Source organism: Pestalotiopsis fici (assembly GCF_000516985.1).
Source record: "Pestalotiopsis fici W106-1 unplaced genomic scaffold PFICI_Scf_1, whole genome shotgun sequence".
Classification (NCBI taxonomy): Eukaryota; Fungi; Ascomycota; class Sordariomycetes; order Amphisphaeriales; family Sporocadaceae; genus Pestalotiopsis; species Pestalotiopsis fici.
This window is the reverse complement of record NW_006917091.1, coordinates 5745789-5773042: the sequence shown is the minus strand read 5'-3', so window position 1 is coordinate 5773042 and position 27254 is coordinate 5745789. Positions and strand designations below refer to the sequence as shown.

At 37.1% G+C, this 27254-nt stretch overlaps 7 protein-coding genes across 7 annotated transcripts; 4 read left to right on the top strand and 3 right to left on the bottom strand.

The window, feature by feature from the left end:
* Positions 1-13029: 13029 nt before the first annotated feature.
* Positions 13030-14140, bottom strand: PFICI_01687 (NAD(P)H-dependent D-xylose reductase xyl1; the record flags this gene model as incomplete). The annotated part of the gene is made up of 3 exons (XM_007830268.1): positions 13030-13755; positions 13811-14038; positions 14102-14140. The coding sequence occupies 3 exons, from the start codon at positions 14138-14140 to the stop codon at positions 13030-13032; spliced, it is 993 nt and encodes a 330-aa protein (XP_007828459.1).
* A 751-nt stretch (positions 14141-14891) lies between these two features.
* PFICI_01686 (uncharacterized protein) lies at positions 14892-16323 on the bottom strand (the record flags this gene model as incomplete). The annotated part of the gene is made up of 4 exons (XM_007830267.1): positions 14892-15071; positions 15126-15581; positions 15634-15889; positions 15953-16323. 4 exons carry the CDS (start codon positions 16321-16323, stop codon positions 14892-14894), a joined length of 1263 nt encoding a protein of 420 aa, XP_007828458.1.
* Positions 16324-17523: 1200 nt separating this feature from the next.
* PFICI_01685 (uncharacterized protein) lies at positions 17524-18485 on the bottom strand (the record flags this gene model as incomplete). The annotated part of the gene is made up of 2 exons (XM_007830266.1): positions 17524-18358; positions 18412-18485. The coding sequence occupies 2 exons, from the start codon at positions 18483-18485 to the stop codon at positions 17524-17526; spliced, it is 909 nt and encodes a 302-aa protein (XP_007828457.1).
* An 877-nt stretch (positions 18486-19362) lies between these two features.
* Positions 19363-21028, top strand: PFICI_01684 (uncharacterized protein; the record flags this gene model as incomplete). Its single annotated transcript, XM_007830265.1, has 4 exons — positions 19363-19612; positions 19701-20019; positions 20075-20215; positions 20278-21028. The coding sequence occupies 4 exons, from the start codon at positions 19363-19365 to the stop codon at positions 21026-21028; spliced, it is 1461 nt and encodes a 486-aa protein (XP_007828456.1).
* A 1250-nt stretch (positions 21029-22278) lies between these two features.
* Positions 22279-23497, top strand: PFICI_01683 (uncharacterized protein; the record flags this gene model as incomplete). The annotated part of the gene is made up of 2 exons (XM_007830264.1): positions 22279-22871; positions 22927-23497. The coding sequence occupies 2 exons, from the start codon at positions 22279-22281 to the stop codon at positions 23495-23497; spliced, it is 1164 nt and encodes a 387-aa protein (XP_007828455.1).
* A 43-nt stretch (positions 23498-23540) lies between these two features.
* Positions 23541-23729, top strand: PFICI_01682 (uncharacterized protein; the record flags this gene model as incomplete). Its single annotated transcript, XM_007830263.1, has 1 exon — positions 23541-23729. The coding sequence occupies one exon, from the start codon at positions 23541-23543 to the stop codon at positions 23727-23729; it is 189 nt and encodes a 62-aa protein (XP_007828454.1).
* A 1291-nt stretch (positions 23730-25020) lies between these two features.
* On the top strand, positions 25021-26574 carry PFICI_01681 (uncharacterized protein; the record flags this gene model as incomplete). Its single annotated transcript, XM_007830262.1, has 1 exon — positions 25021-26574. One exon carries the CDS (start codon positions 25021-25023, stop codon positions 26572-26574), a length of 1554 nt encoding a protein of 517 aa, XP_007828453.1.
* Between the last annotated feature and the right edge of the window lie 680 nt (positions 26575-27254).

Sequence of the window (27254 nt, the reverse complement as noted above, 5' to 3'; positions counted from 1 at the left end):
CATAAGGTTAAGTTATTATTACGAAATATTCCGGTTACTCGATTATAAACTAGACAGATAATGCAACGTATTAGGGAAAAAGTGTTAAATTAGGGGAAAGCTATTAACGATATATCGGATATAAATATTAACGTTTAAATTCCTTAATTAAACACCTAATAATATTTAGGTTAAATATAAAATTATTTTTTTTAATACCTTTTATTATATTTTTTTTTATATTGCTTTATTTATGTTTTTTATTTGCGAGGTTTTATTTTATTTTAGTATAATAAAATACCGAAATTATAAGCTAAAATTAATGCGCGAGACCTTTTTCCCTTATTATATAATCGTTTTAATTATTATTAAATATATACGACTTTTATTATAACTTTTTTTTTTAATTTTTTATATTATATTTAATTCTTTTTTCCGTATATTTTATCTATAGCCTTTTGCAACTCCTGGAATTGCTTTCCCTCGAACCGAATTAATATTAGACTATTCGAATTATTTAAATCGCTTTTTTTGCGATAAAAAAACGAAGCACGTAAAGCGTTAAATTAATTATGCTGGAATTCGTAATTATATATTATAATATTTATAATATAATTGCTATATTGGTTTTTTAAAAATCCTAGTATAAATCGATAACCTAAAAACGGATATATTTTTGTATAAGCTTTTTTATAATTATACTAAAATTCCGCTAATTAAAAACGGGTTTTATACGTGGAGTAAGGAATTATATTTTTTTTTTCCGTATATTTATATAAAAAAATTAGATATTTTTATAGGTTTTCGAAAGATTTAATAAAAGATACGATTATATAGCGAGCTATTATTAATTTTCGCGAATAACGGATATACGCGATAATTTTTTTTAAATTTATTATAATTTAGAAACTTTATTATAATAGTATTTATATATATAATTATTTAAAATTTTTAATTAATAATTTTTTAACGAAAATAGCGGTTTTTAGCAAAATTTTTATAAATTAAAATTATTAAATATTTAAATATTTAAATAAATTAGCCAGATATTATTTTTTATAATTAGGCCTATACTAGAATATTTACTTTATAAATTATTAAATTCCGCTTTAGGTTTTTATTTTCGGTTTTATTAGTTTATAGCGATATAATTTTTTTAAAAGAAATAGGGTATTAAAGAATATTAAAAGGTTTTTTTCCGAATATAATATATTTAATAGTAAAAAGGATTTTAAATTAAAGGGTTAATATAAGAGCTACCGATGATCGAATTCGGCTAAAAATATATATAGGTTTAATAATAAATATACGAAAAATTATAAAGGAAAAAGCAGGTAACTGCTTAATATTTAAAAAAAGTTAATTAGGATTATAACCGCGATTTTTTTATTTAGCTAAAAAATAATTCGATATTTAAAAATTATTACGGGGGCTAGTATATTTAGGGTTTTTGGGATATCTAAATAAAAAGCGATTAAATAGGATAGGATTAGGATTAAAAGATAATTAGGCGTTATATATAAAATTGCGGCTTTCGAAAGGCTTTTTTAATTTAGGAGGCTCCGAGTTTCGATATAAGCCGTTACGTTTTAATAAATTATTAATATTAGGATAACCGGCAAAAACGTTAGTACGGCTCCGGTCGCGATAAAAAGCAAAAGCTTCGAAGCCTTTAATAAAATCGGCCTAATCAGGCTTTTTAATATAATAAATATAAAAATAAATAATATGGTTATAAGGAAAAAAAGGAGGTGGTTTTACGAGCTTTTTACCTTTCCCCTTTTTTTTGGAGTTTTTTAATAATATTTTAAATAAAAAGAAAAAAATAAATTAATTTAATTAAATAAATAGGGAAATAGTATTAATTTTGCTATTTGGGTTATAGTTATAATAATAAATAGGGAAAAAAAGAGCATATATAGATATAATATTTTATAATTAATTAAAAAGGGCCTAAACTCTACTTATAAATAAATAATTTGCGTGTTTTTTAAAAGTAGGTTATAATTTATTTATAGCAACCACGGTAAAAAGTATATAAATTAGATTTATTATTATATTATAGATTATTTATTATAAAAATTTTTTTTTTTTTTTTTTTTGCCTGCTTATTTTTTTTTAACCTTTATTTCTAGATTTCGCTTTTTTTTTTTTACTTAAGCTAATATTATTTTTATTATTTTAAGTTTGATTAATATATTCCGCGATTATTAGCTATAGCATTTATTTATTTTTTAAGCATTTTTTATTTTTTAAATACCTTTGTAAATTTATAATTTGTTAATTATACTTTTTTTTTGGCTAAAACCTTAAATACCTAATATAAATAAATATAAAGCCGACGATTATTTAGGAATTGGAAAATCTAAATAGTTGCCTAAATTAGATTTTTTATATTTTGTTTAAATATTAGCGGTTTATTAAGCAGACGAAAAGGAATTGTATAACCTGTTTAAGATAATTTACCTATTTTATATTAGTTAAAGCGAAAATAGCTTATTTAATAAGCTCGATAGTTTTAAATTATTTATATATTTGATGTTTATTTATTTAAATATAGCAGATTTTATTAAATACGGAAATAATTCGATAACGGTTATTAATTTATTAATTAAATAATATGTTAAGCCTCCGGAATAAGTTCCTAAGCGCGATTAAGAACTTATTATTAAAAATCTGGTATTATTAATTAAAAAAGTGGGCGAGTATATATAGGCTAATAATAACGAAATAACTGCTATTTTTAAATTATTTATATATTACCGTTAGGATTTATATAATAAAATTATAATAAAGCCTATAATTAGAGCAATCGCTTATTTTCCCGAAAATATTATAATAAATCGCCTACCTATATAATATTAATAAGGTGTTAAAAATATAGGTATAAAATACTTTTTTTTAGTTAGTAATATACCGTATATATAAAAAGCTGCTAATTAAAATGTTAATAATTACTAAATTAGCGGGTTAGTTAATTTTAGTTATCGACGTTTATATATTATTAATAATAATAATTTTAGCTTTTATAAAAAAAAGCGAAAATCCTTTTTAACCAAATTCGGAAATAATAAAAAAGATTTAAATTTATTAAATCCGGCTTTTATTTTACCCGCGCTAATTTAATTAAAGTTTTTCGATAATTTAATTTTTAATTTTATAGCCTAAAAGTAGTAGATTAATTTTTTCGATTTTTATATAACCCGTTATTTGTATTAAAAGAGGACTAATATTTTATGCCTAATATTAAATGGCTATAAATAAACCTATATATTCGATATTTAGGGATTAATTAAAATTTTATACGCTTAAAATATTATAATTATTCGGAAATAATATATAATTTATATAATATAATTACTGGTTTTATTTACGATATTATACGCAAATATATTTAACCTTGATACCGAGCTATTTTTAACCTAATTAGGGTTTAGGACCGTAAACCTCCCTTTTTTAAAAATACCGTTTTTTAGTTTAAAAAAAAGCTAAAAAAATATTTAAAAAAATTTATTAAAAAAAAAAAGCTAGTTCTATTCGCTATTTTTTACCTATTTTTTCGATTAGGCTTAAAGTTAAATCCCTTATTTCTAAGCCTTTTTTTCCTGCCTTTATTTAATTTATAATTTTGCCGGCTATAAATATAAACTAAAAAGGGAGGGAAAAAGTCGTTATCGATATTTTAATTGCGATATTTAATTTTTATCTTTTTAAATACCCTCCTCCTTGCCTCCGAAATATTAACGGTAGGCATTAATCGAACTTATATATATAAAAAAAGGATATTAATTAAAATATTACGTATCGACTATTATTATATTATATATAAAGATAGAATAGATAGGAAGAATTTAAAAAGCATATAGCGGTTATAAATAAGGAAATAAGCAAATAGCCTATTACCGATATTAAACGACGAGCGATAAAAAATGCTTAAAAAACTAATAATAATCAAATTATAGCACTTAATATAAATAAAAAAAAAATAAATAATATAATACCGCTATTATTAATTTATAATGCTATTATTAAAGGGCTTAATAAATAGCCTTAGGGGAAATTTAATATAAAAATGCTGGAAATACCTATTAAAAGTGGCTATAAAGGCTTAGTTTAAAATGGCTTTATAAATCCTTTCGGGATTTATAAGCCTTTATTTTTCGTTGCGTTTAGCATATAGGACGATTTATCGTTTTTCTTAATTAAAACTATTCCTATATATTTTAAGATTTTATATGCTATTTAATCAAAAACCACATAAAGGCCACAGCCTTACGGCTGTTTGTCTTAGGTGGGGTTGGTTTGGTTTGGTTTTTGTTCCCCATCTTAATGTAATTATGGTTGAGGGATACTGGTAGGCGAAATGGGCGTCGATAAATCAAAACGGACCAAATTTCGTGCCGCAATGCAATCAAACAAGCCGAGATGCGCAATGGACAGCTCACTGGTTTGGGAATATGCCGGCCTCGAGTCTGGCCGAGAACGAAATGCAGCAAATCTGGCTCATCGTCTCTTTGGGCTTTGAAAATGGCCTGCACAGCCGTCATGTAGGTTTCTTGATCTGACTGCGTAAATTGTGCTTGATGAAATGTTAACAACTCTGAACAATCAGAGGCGGTATTATGGCCGACCTACTGTCAACCTGTTCATGATAGCGTAGTATCGTAATGGCAAGCAAAACCTCTGTATCGGCAGAGATGGATGCATCATTCATGGCCTCGATCAAGAACGGAATGCAGGCATTATGATAGTATAGGGCTGACTTCTCAGTCAGGTCTGGAAGAGGAATGCCGTTGTACTCGACTTGACTTCCGGGGTTCTGTTCGGAGCAGACTTGGTACAAGTAGCGAGCTGCGGCAGTACAAATGGCATTGAGAAGCAGTGGGCTCTTCAAGGCCCGGAGAGGTACAACCGTTGAGTAATGATGGTATCGATCAGTCGTGTCAAACTTCAGTATTGCAACAATCATTAGTGTCTTTGATAGACTCAAGGTCACATTTCCAGGTTCTACTTACAGCGCTTGCCAGTCTTTCGACAAAGCAACGCACGAGACATGCTTCTTGGAATGGCAGACTTGATGTTCGCTCCCGGTGCTCGGGCCTGGGTTCCCGAATCAGACTGTGTGGTGACACCGGGCAAGGATCTGACCTAGTGGCTGACCACGGTCGAATAGCAGGATGACTGCCAGTATCTTGCCGATCACCGCACTCGATGACTTGTCGAGGACTGTGGGCCTTTGTTGTTGAGGATTGGAGTACCTCCCGAGACTCGTGGAAATTTGTATTGGATCCCGGGTCGGATGCAGCATCAGCCTCTTGGGGGTTGGCCGGCGAAGTTGTTTGATATGTGTTGGACGTTGCTACCGGTCTGAAGCGGATCCGCCTCCCGGCCGCTGGCTTGCAGTCGAGTCCGGCTGTGCTACAGTTTGTGCATTGAGGTCCTCCATTGCCTGCTCAACCGAGAGTGGTCAGCGGCCTACAGAATCTAGGGTAAAAGGAACGGGTATAGCCTAGACGTCTCACACTTCAAGTGTCGTTCTGTCAATCCTAGTCAGCCATTCCTGTCGGCGCGATCTGGGCGAGGATGTTGAACTAACCTCTGCATTTTTCACATGGTTTAGGGCGCGGCCGCCGTTGAGTTTGCCGGGCCATCTGGGGACCCGTCAGTTCAGCGCAATGTCATACAAGGTCGACCTGGGCATCTTCTGTGGACAGAAGAAGAAAGAAGTCGCCGAAGAACCGAATATAAAGGCACCCTTGACACCAATGAAATGGCTTTTTATTATGACGTGAAAAGGTTGATTAAAAGGTCTTGGGCGCGTCACTGAACTGCTGATATACTAGGTGCCAGACAGCAAACGGGCGATCGACCTGGACCCTTTTCCCCGCAGTCTTGGACTTCGGCAAAAATTTGCCTATCTGGGAGTAGAGGCTCCACTGCAGTATAAAGTTTCAATAATCTCATTATAAACAAATCAAGAGAAGGGCCAAAGAATGGGAAAGAATACAGAGGGCCAAACCACTAATGATGGAGGAAAAAGAAAAAAAAAGGGGGGGGGGGGGGGGGGGACCAGGCAAGATTTGAACTTACACCTTGCACCAATTCAGCATCCTGTTCCGTCGCTGGTACGGCCCCAAGGCCTCCCCCAGCCGTACGCTCCGGGCCCTGAGCGTACAAACCGGTGCACGAAGGGATATACCAGTCGATCACAGGAAGTAATTATTGCAATGCTACCATTACACCATTGGCCCTTGAATTATTAAAAGTTGTTTGCTTTTTAAAAGTTAAGTGCCTTGTTTAATTAGGAGATGGATAAAGAAAGAAATCCATATTAATAGCAAATGCTAAGCATTTGCATATTAATTAATAATAATTATTATAATTAATAAGTGGTTAGTTATAATTATAATAAGGAGCTTTAAAAGCTTTTTTTATTTAATATTATATATTTTACGATTAATAATAAATTTATATTAAGCTTAATATATCGATTATATAAAACGAAAGAAATTATAAAGATAAAAAAGATTATTTTAAAAAAGAAAAAGAAAAAAAAGAGCGCGCGCTATATTAAATAAAACTTAAATTTATTTTAATAATTAATTTAAGCATTTATTTTACTTATAAATAAAGCATTTAATACGCTTTAACGATTATATTTATAATATTAATTTAAAATTATATTTAGTTATTTTTTGCCTAATTTAATATTTTATTTAACGTTCCTTATTAGCATAAACCTTAATACCCTTATATTTAGGTTTATTTTAAAAACCCGTAATATAATCGTTATATTTTGCTAATTGTTGATCAAGGTGGTGCTTTCTTGTTAAAGTTTAAACTAGTCTGATATTGGTATTAATTATGTAATATATTAATTTATATTTTATGCCTTTTAGTTTTAATAAGGTATACGTTTATTTAGGTGGCCTCGGCTAATTCCCGGGAGGTCCCGTATATTTATTTAAATATTATAATATTAATCCGTATGCTTAAATATACGCTAATATATAAAAATTATAATTTATTATTTAATATACCTTTTTAGATTTACGATTTATCGTAAATCTGGCTATATTTAAATTAAAATTGCTAATTAGTAAAATATAGCTTTTTTTAAGGTTATTCGTTTTAATTACGATAAATAATTTTAAATTTTATTTATTATAAAAAATTTTGCTATTTTTTTATTAATAAATCTTTCGTTAATTTATTTGCTATTATTTTATTTAAAGGTTTATAAATAATTTTAAATTTTTTTTTAGGCTTTTTGCCGTAATTAATAGTTATAAATATTTATATAACGGAGTTTTATTTTTAATAACGCGATTTTAGCGTTAATTAAATTAATAATTTACTTATTATTATATTTAATAATAATAATGCTATTATTTAATTATATTAATAGTTTTTTTAATAATCGGCTAATAAATAGTATTTTTTTAATAGTTTATGCTAAAATAAATAATTTAGCTTTTATAATAAAAATAATAATTATATTTTATTTATTTAATTGCTAATTAATTAATTTTCCGAATAATTTTATAGCGAATATTTAAATATTTTTACGATTAATATTATTATTAGCAAATAATACGTTATTAATAATTATTAAATTAAAAGATTTTCCGATTTTAAGCGAAAGTTTTTTAGTATTAATTAGGTAAATTAAAGCTCGATTAATAGCTTTTTAATATATTTAGCTTAAATTATTAAGGAATCGAGCTAATTTAATTATTGCGAATACGATATTTAGCTTTATAAATATAGCCGCAAATAATAATAATCCGATTTTTTTTTAATATTTTTATATTTTATATAAAAGCGTTATAATTAATTAAAGTATAAATTTTTTTATAGCTTATTAACGTTATATAAATTTTTTATTTATTTATAAAATTTAGCGATTTTTTTAAAATAAGCTTTTTAGGATAACTAAATTATTTTAGATATACGATTTTTAATTATTTTTATTCCGAGGAATTATTATATTAGCTCGCTATTATTAATTTTATATTTTTTTATAAAATATTATATTAAATAATTAATAGCTTTTTTATTTTTATTTTTATATATAATAATTATATTATTAATATAAAAAAAAATTAATATTTTTTTATTAATAAATACGTAAGGCTTATATAATATTTAGGTATAGCCGATTTCGGCTAAAGTTTTTATAAATTTTTTTTATTATAATAGCGGTAATATCCGTAATTTATAAAATGCTTTATTTAATAATAATATAATATTTTTTTTTCGATATTTATCCGGTATTTTTATAAATATATTTTAATTAATAAGAGCGTATATAAACGCGTTTATTACGTTATATTATATTAATTTAAAATCGAATTTTATTACAATCGCGATTAAGGTGCGAAATAATTTTTTAGTTAATATAGCCGCGTAAATTTTTTAGTTTTAGGATTTCGCTTATTAATTACCGCAAACGACGAGTTTTACCTTATATTTTTAAAATTTTTTATATTTATCGAATTTATATACGTATATTTATATATAATTAAAGATTTATTTGCTTTTTATTTATAAATTTTTTTTATTAATTTTAATTTAAAATTATATATTTTTATAATTTTATAAATAATTAGCTTTTATTTTAAAAAATAATATATTAAACGGATAATAATATAATTTATAATATTATTTAGGGGAAGCTAGGATTTCCGTTTTATAAATTTTTATTTTTTAATAAAAAAAAGCGTTTTAGCTTTATTTTATTTTAAAAATAGCTTTATAATTAGCTAAAAAAACTATTTATTATAGGATTATTTTAGGTTTTTTTTTAATAACGCCGTATTTTTAATCGTAATCGCTTTTATATTATATATTAATAAGGCTAATAAAGGTATTTATAATAGATTTTAAAAGGTAAATTTCGCGGTAATAAAAGGGTATTATTATTTTTTTATTTAGCGTTATTTTTTTATTTTTTTGGTTATTATTTTTTTCCTAATTATTTTAATTATCGTTTAATAAAATATTTTTTATAGCGGTTTTTTTATTTTTTAGTTTTTATAGGATTTTATTTTTAAATATTATATAATTAATTACGAAATTAGCGATAAATTAGGTATTAATATTTAGGAATTTATTTTTAAATATATTTTATTTTTTATTATATAATTTTTTTTTATTTATAATTATATTTTTTATATTAAATAATTTATTCCGATTAAAAATTTAAATTTTATAAATATTAGATAATTTATATCCGATTAAGTATTTTATTTATATTTTAGGTGCTAATTGCTATAAACGGCCGAATTTTTATTATGCCGTTAGCGTTATTATATATATTTTATATTTAAATGCTTTAAAATAAATTTAATTAGGTTTATAGCTCGGATTTAGGATTTTTTTTGCTTTTATAATTATTTTATAGAATTTTATATATAATATATATTATCGGGAATTATAATTCGGCGTACGATTATATAAGTATACCGCGGTTTTACCGATTTTAGGCTAAAGTTAATAAAAAAGTTTTGCGCCGGTATATATTATACGTTTTTTTTAATTATACCTTTTAAATATTTAGCAGTTTTATTTTAGGTTTATATATATAATACTAAAGGCTCGAATTTAATATATTTATTTTTAAAGTATTTTCCGATTATTTATTTAATTTTAGTAATTTTATTATTATATTCGATAATTTTAATTTTAATATTATATTAGATTTTTATTATATTTAAAAATAATCGGAAAATATTAATTAATATAATAATAGTTTTTTCCGTAAAATAATAGTTTTATATATATTTTATTTGCCGATAAATAATTAGTATTTAGGATATATAATTTTCGATTTTTTTAGTATAATTATAAAAATTTATAGCTAATTATTCGCTATAATTTTTATTAATTAGCCGTAGCGTTTGCCGTGGTTAGCGCGTAATTTTTATAAATACGTAAGTTTTATATTTTATTATAATTGGTTTTTTAATTTTTATTTTTTAAAATAAATAAATAAAATATTCGAAAGCTGCCGGGCTTAGGTATTTTATTTTATAATATTATTATATAGCTTTTTTAGTTAATAATAGCCTTTTTATTTATATTATATATTTTTTCCGGTAAATAATAAATAACGCTAAAGGTAATTTATAAAATTTATATTCGAAAATATATTATCCGTATTAATTTTAGAATATGCTAATTAAAAATTTATTTTTTTTGCGTAATATTATAGGGTCGTTTTTATTATTTTAGTAATATTTTCGTTTTTATAATTAACGGAATAATATTAATATAATTAGTAATTTAGGATAATAAGCTATATTATTTAATAATAATATTTTAAATCCGAGTTATATAATTATTATGCCGTATCCGTAAATAAGTAATTTTCGGTCGTTTAATTAGATAAAATCGTAATTAGGAGTTTATTTATAATTAATAAGCTTTATTTTTATATTTATAATTAAAATCGTTATCGCTGGATTTAAAATAATTAAATAGCGTAAAAAATAGTTTTTTATAAATATTATAAAATTATTTTATATATTTATTATTAGTTATCCGTTTTATTAATCCGTATTAATTAAAAGCGATTTTTTTTTAGTTATTTATAATGTGCTAATTCGGCTGGTTTTAATCCTTTTTATATTACGAATTTATTTTTATAAATTAGAGTTTTTTTAAGGGCTTTATTTATTTATATTTGCATTTTATTTTTAGGGACGAAATTTAAATAAGCTTTTTTTAAAAATATATAAAAATATAAATTAAAGGCGTAAAAAAGGTAGTAAATAGGGTATTTAGTATTTTTTTGCTTTTTATTATAAGTAGTTTATTTTTTTTTATATAAATTAGCCGTATTTAATCGGGAAAGCATTTAATTTTTAATAGGGTAAGCGTTTTTATTTTATCCGTTTTAGGGTTATTTATTAGTTTTATTAGCGTAAATTGCGAAAGCGCTTTTTTTAATTTTTGGTTTAATTAGCTATTAGATATTTAAGTTTTTACGGAAGTTATTATTTATTATCTAATATTTTAAGTTTTTATTTAAAATATTTTATTTTTTATAAATTTAATAAAAGGCGGTTTATTATAATATAATTAAAATAACGGTATTTAGGAAATTTATAACCTAAGCTAAATTATTTTATATTTTAATTATTTGCTTTATTTAAGCTTTCGCTATAATTATTTTTTATTTATTAATTTAATTTATAGCTTTTTTTAATATTTTCGAAAATTTAAAAATTTTAAAATATTATTTTTTTGCTTTTTTTTTATTATTTAAGGCTAATTTGCTATAGCGAGCCTTAAAATTTTTATATTATTTATATAAAGGTTTATTAATTAAATAATATATAAAAAAAAAAGTTTAGAAAAATCGTAATAATTATTTATTTCGTGATTTTTTTAATTGCCGTATATTATTTAGCGTATATAGCCTTTTTTATTTTATAATAATTATAATCGAAATTAAACGATTTTTAATTTTTTTTTAGTAAAATCCGTTATTATTTATTTTCTATTTTTTTTATTTTAAATGCTCGGATCGTCGCTTTTATTTATAGCTTCGAAAATCGCTATTACGGTTTTTATATATTTAATTTTTTTAATATCCGGTTTAATTAAGGTTTTAATTAAAATTATTTTATTTTTAAGGTAATTAGTTAATTTAGTAATTTATACTTAAATTTAAAACGTATATTTTTAATTATTTTAATCGGAGGTTATTTTTAACGATACCGTTAGGCCGATTCCGGCTTTTTTTATAATTATTATTTTCGTAGCTTCGGCGGAGGTATTAAAATTTTTAATTATTAATTAAAATAATATTTTCCTATTAAAGTTTAAATTAGTTTAATATTAATATTAATTATATAATATATTAATTTATATTTTGCGCTTTTTAGTTTTAATAAAGTATACGCTTATTTAGGTGGCCCCGACTAATCCCCGGGAGGTCCCGTATATCTATCTGGATATTATGGTGTTAATCCGTGTGCTCAAGCATACGCCAGTGTATGGGAACTATAGTCCACCATCTGATACTAATTAGTAAAATTAATAAATGAGCCTGCCTTAGCACTCGTATTTTAAGCTGGAGAGTTTCCTAATATATCTTTTCCGCCTTTTCGCACTTCCCCTGACTTCTAAGCACAAAAGCCAGGTTATTCATACTGGCGAATATCGACGGATGCTCTGGACCCAGCACTATCTTTTTTAGCTCCAGTATCTGTCGATGCATCTCCTCCGCCTTTTCGTATTTCCCCAGATTGTCGAACACCATAGCCAGGTCTTTCTTTTGCATAAGTACGTATATGCCCAAGCAACCTACTCAAAATGTACAGCTCCCCCGAGAAATGTATTCACAACCGCAAGGCTCAACAGTTCGATATAAACTTGACACCTCGGTAATTCAAGGCGCACACCAGTAGATTGTATGTATACGGACTAATAACATTGATACCGAGTATCATCTTTGCGGCTGTAACACAAAGGTACGTTGGTGTCTGGGCCGTCTTCCCCGAAGGCGTCAGACTGGGCCCATTGAATTCAGCAATCGGAGCTTATCTCATGCCATCGTTGCGTCTTCCAGTAGAAGCAGGGCCCTGGAAACCTCCGATCCGTTATCTCCCGCTCGATCGCCAAACGAATTAAATCCTAGTTGGTCGGTCATACAAGACGGAAAGTAGAAAGAGCGGACTCGCAAGCCTCATGAAGGTGATGGAGATCCACGCATTATGAGCAAACGAGTAAGCGCAATAAAGGTAGTCAACACGCAATATTATAGGAGTAGAAAGGTCGGTAAGAGAAGTCAAAAATCTAATAAATAAGGTTGCTTGACACAACAAATTTGTTTCCTCACATCGTAGCTGCTTTGTATCACAACCCTGATCGGGGATACTCCAAAATATGCAATTCGAGTCACCCCCGCAATATGCACCACAGCTCCAACATCAACACAAAAGCATCTTCAACGTCTGACAACCCACCAGGGCTAGGGGAATACGAAATCAAAATACAGTAAAATGTAGAGAGCCAAACAACAACCCTTTTCGTAAAGAGCTAAGCGTGGATGTGAATACCAAAAAGTCCAGGATCAATGAAACGCGTGCCGTTGTCTAATCTACTGATCTGCGCCAACTCCTCTCTTGTCATGTCGAAGCTGCAGCATTCCAAGTTCTCTTGAAGCCGGTCAAGGCTGTTGCTCTTGGGAATGACGGCAATATTGCGCTGTGTGGCCCAGCGAAGAAGCACCTGCGCGGGCGTCTTCTTGTGGCTGCGGGCGATGTTCAGGACCGTCGGATGCTGAAATAGGGGCGTCATTGCTCGCGCATTGTCAAACAGAAAACCATCTAGGCCAACATAACTGAGAGGGCCAAAAGAGCTGTAGGCAGTCACGCTAACGCCGTTTTCTTGAGCCATCTTGACCAGCTCCGGCTGGACTAGGTACGGGTGATGCTCAATTTGCAACGAAGCCACTGGGACCTTGGCATACGATAACAAGTCGTAGAGAAGCTGTCCATTGAAATTGGCGACGCCGAGTGACCTAAGAATCCCATCTGGACGGTCCTTAGTCTGCACCAATGTCTCTAATGCAGACCACGTCTCAGACAATGGGACTCTCTCCAAAGGATAGGCAATCTTGGCCTTATCGTCGGACCAGAAAGTTGGAAACTCCAAAACATTGGGGTCTATGTACTGCTGCGCAATGGGAAAGTGGATGAGGAATAAATCAATGTATCCAACATTCCATTTCTCGTTCTCGTTCTTGGCCATTTGGATAGCGATCTGTGTTTCTGGTCAATATTTCAGTCGTTGAAGCTGAACCGAGCTCTTCACCTACATCGTATCGATGATATGTATTCCAAAGTTTGCTGGTGATGAACAGGTCTTGCCGTTTGACGATACCTTCGTCTATAGCTCGTCTCACCCCGACGCCGGCTTCGAGGCTGTTGGTATAATTATGAGCTCCGTCAATGTGACGATACCCCATTTTGATAGCGTTGTATACTGCATCAGCACATTCTTCACGAGGCACTTTCCAGATGCCAAATCCAACAAGTGGCATTTCCTGTTCATTTGCTGTTAGAAATAGCTATAGTGTGAATTTAATTACCGACAGAAACGAACTTACATAGCCAGAGGATAACTTCACTGTAGGTACCCGGTTCATTGCAGAGAATTGCCCAAGTGTATTTGAGAAATCGGTTGTGTAAATGTATAATAGAACAAATACAGTTTATTCAGAATGATCTTAGATTCAGAACAGTGTCTAATAAAGGACCGAAGATAGACGGCTTTAGTCGGCCTGAGAAAGTGCGGAATGAAGTGGTCAGAGCCCATCTTAACAAGATGAATAAAGGACACAACTGCGACTTAGCTCTTGTGTTTTGGCCATATCGAAATGCCGTGATCTTTAGCCGAGGTCAACTGACCATGAACTCTCATTGATTTAGTTTAGTATAAGGAGTAGGTTCCGAAACGGGTAGGATGTTCATGAGACTCAGGTTTCAAGCTGCAGATAATGACCATCACATTCCCATTTATTAAACTTTCAATAATAGCCATGCTTGCATTATAGCTCATGGCTCCCTGGCTCTGTACTCCCATGCATTTTCCTTGGCATCGATCCACTCAAGAGGCGAATCATTCTGGCATGTCATTTTTCAGAACTGAGGGGCAATCACGTCATTGATATAAGGGGAAAGAAAGATAGTCTTTTCTGGAATGTGAGAATAAATTAAGGTTTCAGAAACGGCAAGAAAAAGGTACCTCGCCAAGGTGAAAGTTTTTATTATATCCGGAGCTCCACCTTGGGCCTATGATGAATAAACAAATTATCGGCAACGTCAATCTGAGTAAAATTTTGTGTTTGAAAGAAATATATCGCTTGGCACTTCATCTTCCGTAACATAATCCCGTTGCTACACAGTCTCACGAAGTCTCCCGACCATCATATCGTCCAAAGGCTTTAAAACCTCCTTGATTTCTTGTTCCTGCCCATTTGTCTCCAGTACAGATTTCCCAGCTGTCATAACAAGTCTTTCAGGGGCTGGCTGCTCGAGATAAGGCATGACTCTCGTTCGATGAGCAGCTCTAAAGACCTTTGTGATTCGGATTAATACAAATAACTCGGGGGGCTCTGGGATGAAACATACACGCATTTGATTCACGATATTTATAAACTCCTGATTCAAGCTGAGATCCACAGGCGTGTCTCGAAGCTCTGAACGAAACGAATGCTTCTTCAAAGTGTCACAGAAGTTGCGCTGGTTGATGGGAATGTAACGCTTCATGGCTTCTTCCGTGAGATAACGGTCGAGGCCGAGAAATGCATCAATCGCCTGAAACACGAGGACGTGATTTCCAGATAAACCATCGTACTTGACAAACTCGCCATCTATGAGTCTGCCGGCACCCCAGCCCTGGAAGCCTTGGACATGGCTAAGCCATACTGAACGCGAGACTAGATGGTCGTGTATGTTCTCGTAAAAGCTTTTCATGAGTTTTCGTTGATGTCGCCCGAGTAGCCTCATGAACTCTAAGCAAGCCATTTTGTCTCCCTGATCAAATGCCACAATAGCTCGCACCATGGCGTCGTATATTGGCACTGCCTTTGCTTGTGTCAACAATTATTCTCTGCAGAGAAGTCTGACTGAAACAAACCTTGACTTCCACTTCGTAGAAAACATGGAAAAATATATCCTCAGATCGGGTTACCGTCTCATTCAAGCCGACGTTAATTTTAAAGACACGCTCTCCGCTCGCGGTAAAATTCATAAGGACGTTTGCGGTGTTGTTGCCACTATCGGCGTCGACGCCGAAATGGCGTTGTAGGTATGGCCACGGGATTTCTAGTTCAGGGGGTAGGTCTACGACCAACTCCTCCTGAGCTACCTTGACGACAGGTATGGTTGCCCACCTAATAAATGAAGCCAATTTTAATCAGTAAAAGAGCCACGAGGCTTGATTGCTTAGTACTCACCTGTAAGCATGCCTCAATACAGCCACGCAGCAATAAAAGCCATTGTACGCGTCTCTGGGGAATAAATCAAAATTCCCCGTCTCTGCGACCTCCATGATAGCTCCCACTTTCGGGATGCTAATACGGTCAGACAGTAGCTTTCGCATGAGTGAGCGGTACTGTATTCGTCTCCCTTGATTGGTGTCATCATCAAGGGAGGGCTCAGCTGTAGCGAGAAGAGGGCTGAGCTCAAGGTAGATTTCCTTATACCCGCGAAGGGCACGAGGCCACGACACGTAATCTGTTTTCGGTGGCCAGGTGCCAGCACCATCCTCTTCCACCAACTTCAGATAGGCTGAGACAATTTCTTGCTTTACAAGCTCCTCTCCCATGTCTTGTATAGTTTTGTGGACGTTTTGATTGAACACACGAGAAATCGTCGAGGCGTAAAAGGTTCGTATAACATGATGGAAGAGTGCAAATAATGTGAACATGGCTGAAGAAAATATCATGAAGGTGATGATTCTTTGAAAAGGGAACAGTTGAAGCGTCCAATGGGGAAGGCTTAACATTATGACAACAATGTACTCTTGAAATTTGTGTACTTGCAAGAACAAAATCGGCAGATGCTTTTGTTCGAGTAGGATATAAAAGAACGCAACAAGCTGCCTCACGTAAAGAAAATCGATCTCATTAATACGAAAAAGAATCAATTGGGCTGTGATCAAGTTTTTGGTGGGTGACAATGTTTTTTGACTCAGCCCGGGAAGATTTCATCTTGCGTATATCTTTCTTGGAGGGCTAGCACAATGTATCAAGGTAAACAGTGTCGATTTCGTTTATCAAACGTTCTAAAATCTACCAGCCAGCTTCAGGTGTACGAGGCCTCGTTGACTATGCCAATTACCCATGTCCTAACACGTACATGGTCATTTGACACCCATGGTCAACTTCGGTGCTTCGTAATCTCCCCTACAAAACTACGACGAGCCATTTTGTAAAAGCATGCTACTCTTCGTTTACCCCCCCCCCCCCCCCCCCCCCCCCTTGCCATCGGAAACCTTACCCCCAGAAGGGCAATGGCCTCATCACACAAGTGCATGCGTCATGACGAGTATCACGGCAGATCGGCAATTACCCTCGAGGGCAGTCAAGCTGAAGAAAGGCACGAATTTTTGGGCATGAACATGGTTCCACCGGCAGTGAAGGACGGCAAATCAGAAAGCACTTCCTTTTCGATTCATCGCCGATCATACGTTGTCTCGATGAGTTCAATGCGTCTTTATCACGAGATCTGAGAATCCGCAATTGATCTCAGTTTGATTTGGAAGACAGACAAGTTGCAGACAAAGTAAGCGAGGGAGAAGAAAAAAAGTGTCATGATCTGCCTGAGAACTTGGAGTCATCTCTGGAGTATGATTTTACGACATTTCAAACGATGGTGAAGTAAGAACTTCTGAAAATGGTTGAATTTGGTTTTCAAATCTGCAAGGAAATCTGCTAAAGAGCTATTTAATTTGTTTGAGCAGGTGATCTGCCACAGATAGTATTTTGGATGGTCTGAGGTGCTATCTGTACAAACGACTTCTGCTTTAGAGCTTTCTGGCAACGGTTACGGTGTATTTTTGATGGACCCCGTCTTCCGAGGATAGGTCACGCAGGCAATCTTGGATCAGTTGTTTGAGTCGCTCCTTACTGACACGAGGCTCTAGAAGCTTTCGTAGGAGCTCAGGATACTGTGGCAGCAGTTTCGCCTGGACATAATTTCCCATAGCTTGACTGTTGGGTGTCTTCAACGACGGCATGAAGGAAAATTCAAAAGTTTCAACCTTCAGAATTTCGAAACCAGATGCCTTGAGGAGTGCCGCAGCGTTGGATCCCGACACTAATGATAGGCCAGATGCTTCTACGGCTTGAACCACTTCATGCCACCATTGCCATTCATCACTCAGACATTCATCTGACGCAACTCGATAGAACTTCCAGTCAAGATCCTGGTGTTCGATAATGGCGCCAGTTTTGAGCGCCTTGGCGGCATTGGAAAAGTACAGTTTCCAATCACTGATTCCAAGAAATAACATGCGGCCGAAAATGTACTCCACGCTACTGGGCGCAAAGACTTCTTGATGAAGCAAGTCATCGCTCGGTGTCGTAAAGTCTACTTCCAAAATGTCCCCTTGCAAAAAGGAGACGTTGCCAGGTGCCTGCTTTTGTGTAGACTCGGGGACGACCGAAAGGTCGACCCCGTATACTTTGGATGAGGGCCACAGCTTTCCCAGCTGCAATGTTGCTACACCTGTTCCGCAGCCGACATCGATCATCTTCGACCCGGGAGTTGTACTTGCTGGAAGGCCAAGGAAGGGGAGGCCCCCCAGCATTTCGACAATGGCAACGGCCTGCGAGTCAAGACGTGCTTGTTCAATTTCACTATCCAGATTCGTTAGCTTGCGAAGGGAAAGGTCTGCAACAACAATACATACTCATTAGGAAGAACGTATGCAGCATCAGTGCTGTGATAATGGCGTGTTGTATCAATCTGGATGATGGACGACATGTTGATTGGACTTTTCTTGGAATTTGTGGATTCTTTGTTTCCAATGAATGCTACAATGGATATTGAAGGGGATGAAGTTTTTGGGGGCTCAGGAATAGAGTAGAAGAATCAGAGAAAAGTCTTCCACCGTCTGATCAGGACACGGCATGGACGATGCGGGTCCACCATTTTCTTCTGAATGAACAGAGTAAGGCTGAAAATTTGGTTTATTTGAAGACATAGCCGAGGTCAGAATAACTTGAATTCACTGCCGTGAGTAAGAAGACCTGGCGAAGCCATTTGACGTGATTGGGTGAACGTTCGATGGATTAACGGTCACATCGCGATCCTGGCCCAGAACCTCAATCTGGATGGCTTGCTTCGGCACGCATCCCATGTCCTCACAAGTGATTTCTCGTGGTGCCCTGTATACTACCCAGACTAAGCGCTGGCAGGGAATCCCATAGACAGAAGGCAGAAGGCAGGGATTATCTGCATGAAGTGGCCAGCTCCCCTGCATCGCCAAACTGGAAAGAGATGACCCCGCCCCCCGGGCTACTATACCATGCATGGGGTGGGCCGTCCCGCACGTATCTGCCCAAGAAATTTGCTCGCGGGCAAGGTCCGATTGGTAGACGACATCAGCCCAGAAGCATCAGTTTTTGATTGGCCGATGCTCATTCAGCTCCTTCGTCGCTAGAATTTTCGGGGAATTTCATATCTCGGTACTTGCGCGCGCTGCGCAATGCCGAGGAAATCGTCATCTCCACGCCTAACCGATGCCTCTTGGCACTAATTGTTAGATACCAAGAGCTTTCCCACGCCAAAATCCATCGTCCGTTCCTGTTCTTGACTATCAGAGAGCAACCGAACCCATTGCTACCTGGAACTGTTCACGATGTCGCTGAGCTCGCCTCGTTACGACCCAAGTCTAGGGCTGGGAGCAGAAACCACCCGAGCCATGGGCAAGACGCGACAGTATGCCTTCCTACTCCTTGTGGCTTTGACGCAAGCGGTTCAGATGGTTCCACTGGGTGTCGGGATTAACTCAGGTCTTGTCATCGGACAGGTGCTGGGGGCTGACCCTATCCGATCGGTCTGGGTGGTCGCATCGTATCCTCTGACCCAAGGTTCGTTTGTTCTGATAGGTCAGTATAGGTGTTTGATGACATGAACCTCTCCTCTTTGTATATCTTGTACTAGTAAACGAGCAACTGACAAGCGCATCGTGAACAGGCGGTCGTCTTGGAGCGATTTATGGCCATAAGAATCTCGTGGTGCTGGGCGGCGCCTGGTGGGTGTTCTGGGCCCTCTGCGGTGGATTCTCAAGCAATCTGGTCATGATGTGCACAACGAGAGCCCTATGTGGCGCTGGTGGTGGGATCATGGTACCTAACCTCATTGCTTTGATCAGCATCACGCTTCCCCCTGGGCAAAGAAGAAACCTCGGCTTCGCTCTGTTTGGGGCCATGTCACCCGTTGGAGCTGCTGGAGGATCTCTTGTGGGAGCTGTCATTGTTCAACTGTCCGAATTCAGATGGGTATTTTTCTTGATGTGAGTTTCCATGTATCTTCCATGACACGCGTGCTTTCTGACACATAACCAATAGGGGACTTTTAGGGTTCGTCGTGTACGGTAGCATGATATTGGTCCTTGCAAACGATGAACCTGTCGATGCATCCGGTAGTGTCGACTGGGTGGGAGCTTATTTGGGAGTTGGCGGTCTCATTTTGTTCAACTTTGTCTGGAAGTAAGCATTCGTCCCTCTCTGTCATCTGCTCCTCTCAACTAATCAAGCTGACGCCGCTAAAGTCAGGCGCCTTCAGTCGGGTGGCAGACATGGTACGAGATTGTACTTCTCATTGCCTCTTTGATCCATTTCACCGCGTTCACCTACTGGGAAATGAGGGTTGCGAAGCACCCAATTTTGCCGTTCGACATATGGCGTTCGCAATCCTTTAACAGACTGCTCTTGACAATATCGTTTGCCTTCATGGGCCTTGGTATTTTCTTCTGGTACATGAACCTTTACATGCAGACAGTCAACGGAGACAGTTTGATCACTGTGGGACTTCATTACCTACCACTCACGATCGGAGGCTCCATTACCCCATTCTTTGCCGCCTGGCTCGTGCCGCGGTTGCCGGCAAAAGCCATCATCGGCATAGGTTGTCTGGCCATGGCTACAATCAACATTTTACTTGCCACAATTCCTGCCCATCTAACTTACTGGGCAATGGCATTTCCTGCGATGTTGCTCTCAGCATTTACAGTCGACCTTATCACAACAAGCTCTCAAATCATTGCCAGCAACGCGGTTCCACTCAAACATCAAGGCGTAGCGGGATCTCTGATTGGTACCTTTCTAAGTTATGGACAGAGTACGGGACTTGGGTTTGCGGGAATAGTCGAAGTTCAAACATTTAACAATGGGAGGGACTTACTCAAAGGTTACCATAATGCGGCATATCTGGCTGTTGGATTTTCGGTGGCAGCACTTCTCTTAAGTGTATTCATCAACGTTTCCGAGGATGATGACGATGTACAGATGGAACAGAATTAGTTTCCACAAGCACAGCGTAGGAATTTTCTACCAAAGTGGATATCACCTAAAGAAACCTGAGAAACCGTATTTACTTAGAGATTGACTTTGGGAGCGGGATTTTTTGCATCCTTATTGATGAAAGTTTTCCTTCAATAGATTTGCCAGCGGTCCTGCTTCCACAAGTTGCCCTCGGTGTTCAATGTAACAATTATTTCGGCTCGACCTCAATGCGTAACTATCACGTTTACATACAGAAGAATGGAGACTATACGACATGGTTTCCCATCACATATCGAAGCTCAGGGCCTAAGTATTGAGCAAGGTCGCAAACGTGGAACACTATTCCTTGTCCATAGCCATTGAGACCCCAGTCAGATTGTACCTGACGTTGTTTGCATGGAACATATCGAAAGTGGCAATGTCGTCTACAAGGAAAGTGGATGCTGCTGCGTGAAAGTTGGCCAGCCCCTGTTTCACACTGGCAAAGACAAAATAGGCAACTCTAATCAGCCTGGTTCTTTTTCGACTAGACCAGCCACTCTTGGAGTCCGCTTTTTATACTTTTCATCTTGCATGACTGGTCAACTAGTATTCTCTATTCCTTCGACGATCGAGTGAGAAATGGCTGATCAGAGGTTTACAGAGCCCCGTCTCCGCTAGAAGCTCCAGCAAGAATGAGATAAGCTCTGATTTCTATTTTCAATGGGTCCATTCTGTTGCCTTCGGGGAGGACGGTCCAGACATCAACGTAGCTTTGCGTTGCATTTGCAAACATGACCCTCGGTATCAGTGTCACCGCAGTATTGTATGGCTGTAATTGCCGATGAATTAAAGTTCAAATCGGCATGTTGTAATTTGCGGCTGTGGATACAATTCTCTCAAAAGCTGTACATTTCGAGTAGGTTGCTCAGGTATGGACGTACTCATGCAAAAGAAAGAGGGAACAATGGCCATGCTCACTCAAATCCACTATTGAAGTAGAACCCACCCGCATTTCGTACGATGATACTTACGGCACTACTTTGAAAGGAGAAATGACTCACAGCATCGTCTAACCCATTCATGGATGTGATTCTCCAACCCCCGATCGGCTAAAGCACATCTCGATAATTAAATATTACACTTCTACCATAGTCTATTGTCAGAACTTTTGTCATTCTATGTCATCGGGTTCTGCATACAGTAGAGTCTGACAGGTTCATTTCCACAAAGATACAAAGATTAGATGCCCATCCCGTTTGAAAGACTTCACATTCAAGAAATCGAAAATGTATCCCAATCGTGTTCCGAGCAAAGATACAGACTCTTCGCCACTTGCCGAACCCTTGAGGTTGGAGCCTAGCGGCAAAGTGGCCAAAAACCGTCTCCTCAAAGCTGCAATGACTGAACAACTGTCAACGTGGGATCCCGTAAAGCACGAGAAACGCGGCATCCCAACACCGGAATTAGTCAACCTCTACACACGTTTCGGCGAGGGAGGATTTGGTCTGGTTTTGACAGGAAACATCATGTTTGAATATGACCACCTCGAGGGTGCCGGCAATGTCATTATCCCGCCCGGTGCACCGTTCTCTGGTGAGCGTTTTGGTCTGTTGAAAAGGGTTGCAGAAGCGGCCAAAAAGCATGGCTCTCTTGTCATAGCTCAATTATCTCATCCGGGCCGCCAGGTCGCCATGAACATCCAGCCAAACCCAATTTCAGCCAGTGACGTGCAGTTGAAAACAAACGAAATGGGTATGGAAAGTGGAGTACCTAGGCCAATGGAGGAAGCAGACTTTGCCCGTATCATTGAAGGCTTTGCTCACGCTACGGAATACTGCTACCGTGCTGGATTTGACGGAATCCAGCTACATGCTGCACAGTATGTATCCAGTCATCCTACAAATGCTGATTGATGCCCGTCTCACTAATATTAGCGGCTATTTACTCGCCCAATTCCTCTCGCCAAGCACAAACAAAAGGTCAGATCAATACGGTGGCCCCTTGTTGAACCGTTCGCGTCTGATCTTTGAAATCGCTGCGGAGATTCGGAAACGGATACCGACATCCTTTGCTATGGGCATTAAGCTGAACAGCGTAGAGTTCCAGGAAGACGGATTCTCGGTGGCCGACTGCAAGCAGCTCTGTGCAGAGATCGAGAAGCACAAGTTCGATTTTGTAGAACTCTCGGGCGGCACCTACGAGGAACTAGGGTTCTCTCACAAGCGCGAATCAACAAAGCAACGGGAGGCATTTTTCTTGGAATTTGCTGAAAAGGTCAAGATTAACCTCAACAAAACCAAGATATTTGTGACTGGTGGACTGCGGACGGTGGACGCCATGGTGCGAGCACTTGATACTGTTGACGGGGTCGGTTTAGGCCGGCCTGTATCTCACGAATCAGATCTCGCTGAGAAAATCCTCAACAGGGGCGTCAAGAGCGCCATTGAGCCTCTCCTAGATTCACAGGACTTTTTCATGACTGCAGTGGCAGCAGGCGCACAGTGAGTACATTACATTCCTCTGAAACAAGCCCTGATCTAACAACTGTATGAGAAACCGTCTGGTGGCGTATGGCCGTCCGCCATTGGATCTAAGCCAAGAAGAGCAGAGGGACGCCTTTCTCTCTTCTCTGAAGAATTGGATGACATCAATGGCGGGCAATGAAGATAATACCAAGTTTGGTTATCCCGATATTGAATGGGCACAGATAGAATCATTCAGTCACTTGGACCACTGATTATCTTTTTCTACTGCCATGAGGCAGCCTTCATATTCTTCCATCAAATTGTACAGTCACGCCTTATTTATCTGAAAGGCGCCGTTCCATAGCTTCTAGAGTTTAGTCTGAAATATCATAAGTCGCTTACTTTGAATATGATGTGTTTGAGCGGGCTCAAGATCAAATACTCCAGCCCAATAACGAGCACATTTGCTAGACCTATCTAAGTGACTTAGAGCTATTCAAGAGATGGCCCATCTACGGGAGATGACTTGCGGCTGCATGACACAGATGAGTTGACTGATCATGTCGAGACCACAGTATTGTAGTCGTCGTCGCTTATGGTGGCAACCGTCTCACCTCAACTTGCCTGGATCAAACGATTTCGACACATCAAAGTGAAAAGGAAAAACATACCTAATCATCTACCTTCTCGTTCTTAGATGCATATGATTTCTAATATCTCAAAAGTTGGGGCTGTAACACTGGTAGTAACATAACCACCATAATTGCATCTTGTTCTGATGCACTCCTGGTCCCCACAAATATTTGCCCAGGGTGCGAAGTGTCCAGCCTCTTATCAAAGCACTTAATTGTTGATTGTCTGCCAGGTTATGAATGTCTTCTGCTCCTATAATTATCTGCCGTCCTTGCGTGATCTCCACCTGACGGTGCCAAGCCCTGATATAATAAATGACTCATCACTGAACGTGCGTTTAAGCTTTACAGACGTTTCGAGCCCGATTCTGCACGTGCCGATCTAAGCGGCTGTCGCCACCCATAATGGGCATTGCAGAATGAAAAGTGTGATGGCGTTGCCCAACTCCTTGCTTGCCGAAGGAGCATCGGGCATCTTGATGTCTAGCTAATATACACTGTACACGCAAGATCTCCGGGCCAGGGCTGGGGAACATGGGACCCTGTTTTCCGCCGCGCTAAGTGGATCCTATAAAGATTTGGTGATGAACAGCCATGTCTATAGCCACCTGCGAGGATACCATGTACGTTCAAACTTTCACGCACTCTCTCCACATCTTTCTCGCTTCTATAGCATCACGAGCGGAGGTCAACTCCGGCGGATTCAATGTTTCGCGTTTTTATCCTCGGTAGGTATCATCTTCGGTAATTATCATCTTCGGTAGTTTTCATCTTCGGCAGTCTTCGTTGCAACTCCACTAGCAAACACAAACCAACGAAGTGAAAGAGAAAAAGATTCAAGACAGATCGAGGGGAAATCTGTCTCTGATTACCATGACCCAATTTCAACTCTCACGATAGCATCTGATATCCACGAATGTACGCTTAAGCTATGGCTGTATCCCTGCCGCTTCTATTATTGTCTAGTTTCCTGCTTGTTCCTCTAGTTCTGGTCGTACTGAGACAACCTCTATGGGTTCGACGACGTGGCCTGCCGCTACCCCCAGGGCCACCCGCTCATGCCCTCTTTGGCCACCTCCGCGTGGTTCCAACCCTCAACCCGGAGTGGAAGTTCGCAGAATGGTCCAAGAAATATCAATCAGATGTCCTGTATTTCGATATGCTGGTACAGAAGATGGTCATATTGAACAGTGCGCAAGCCGCAATGGATCTCTTGGACAAGCGTGGTGCAAACTTTAGCGATCGCCCACGGTTCGTTCTATTCGAAGTCATGGGATGGCGTCGTACAATGGCCTTCATGCCGTGGGGACCTCTATTCCGTCTTCATCGCAAGATACTGCAAAGTAACCTGCAAAAAAGCAGCATTGTACAATACCAGGCAATGCAGGAGAGGGAAACACGAACCCTTCTTATGGGAGTTTCCAAACAGCCTGAGAATTGGGAAATTCTGCTGAGACGATTTGCAACAGCGGTTGTGCTTAGCATCGGGTTCGGCGTGGAACTCACCAGCGATAAAGGAGATTATATGCAGATGGCGGAAGATGCTTCGTACGCATTGGGCCATGGTGGACCTCCTGCTGGTACTCTGGTCGACTTTTTTCCCCTGGTCAGACATCTGCCAGACTGGCTTGTTAGGAATAACTCCTTAAAATTTGCACGAAAATGGAACCCGGCTGTTCGACGACTGCATGATCTTCCATACAATAACCTTCTATCATCTGGCAAAAGGGCTCTGTGTCTTATCCAGACACTGCTGGATCAACGGGAAGCAGAATGTAAGGACGGCACAGATACCGGATTGACTGTCGATGATATCAAGGGTGTCGCTGTTGCCGTTTTCGCAGCCGGGCAAGACACAACTTGGGCCTCATTAATGGTCTTTATTTTTAACATGGTCATGAATCCCGAGATTCAGGAGAAAGCGAGGGGATTGCTTGATGAGGTTATCGGACACGAGCGTCTTCCAACATTTAAGGACAAATCAAGGGTCCCTTATATGGACTATATCATTCAAGAGACACTGCGTTGGTGTCCAGTCAGTCCTCTAGGACTTCCGCATCGCAGCATGGAAGACGACACCTATAATGGCATGTTTATCCCCAGGGGGACGCTGATTTACGCAAACGCGCGAGCCATGACCCATGATAAGCATGTATATCAGAACCCCGACAAGTTTGAGCCGGAACGTTACATCCCTAAGGAAGACGGAGGTCGCGGTGAGCCATATCCAAAGGGTCAGTTTGGGTTCGGCAGGAGGATTTGCGTTGGACAACATTTGGCTGAGGCAAGCATGTGGATTGTTGCAGTCTCCTTGCTAGCCACGTATGACATTAAGAAAGCTTTAGATCCGGACGGTAAAGAGATTGTGCCGGAACTCAAGCTCAGCAATGGGCTTACAAGTCATCCAGAGGGCTTCCCGTGTAGGCTGGTGCCAAGAGCAGATCGCGCTCGTTTCTTTGGTGACTTGAGTCGGAATGAGATGTAGGGCTTCCCTTGTTAGCGTGCAGAAGTTTCCTCGAGATTATTGGGATCTCAGCTGTGAAGATGAAGATGCCACAATCTTGTAGAGTCCATGCTGTGAGCGCCTGCCCACAGCTAACACTCTTGGCTAGCCTCAGCCGGAGCTTTGGTGCAGGGTGTACTTGTTAAATAACGTGTCTCCTCTATCTATGCGGTCCATTCCTTAATTTATACGCATTTGTCGATTATTTGATGCTTGTCCTTTAAAAATCTGGTGAAATGCTGCATCGCATCCTTCAACAAACGGTTTGGAATGTGTGAGCTGATTTGACTCAATACTTTTGGTGGTTCTTTCGGCCCCATTTTTCGCTCTTGACCTCAATACGACTGCGACCTCCAACAGACCCCCTACCAGCATCTGTGCAACGAGCACGAGGGTATCGGTGGCGTCCCAAATCTTGAGATACCATCTTAGATACCTTAGCGGCTATCGGTGTCTGGAACTTTTGTCGTGGTGATAAGTCAGGCGAGGCGATAATGTTTGTGACTTACACTGGAGAAGAAATGAAGGGAAGAAGAGATATAAAGGAAGTAGCGAAGTAGCGAAAGGAGGCGCAAGAATAGAAAAGGAAAAAAAAAAAAAAGAAATTACGGGCCCGGGGGGGGGGGGGGGGGGGGGGGTGGGGTGGAGAGAGAGAGAGAGGA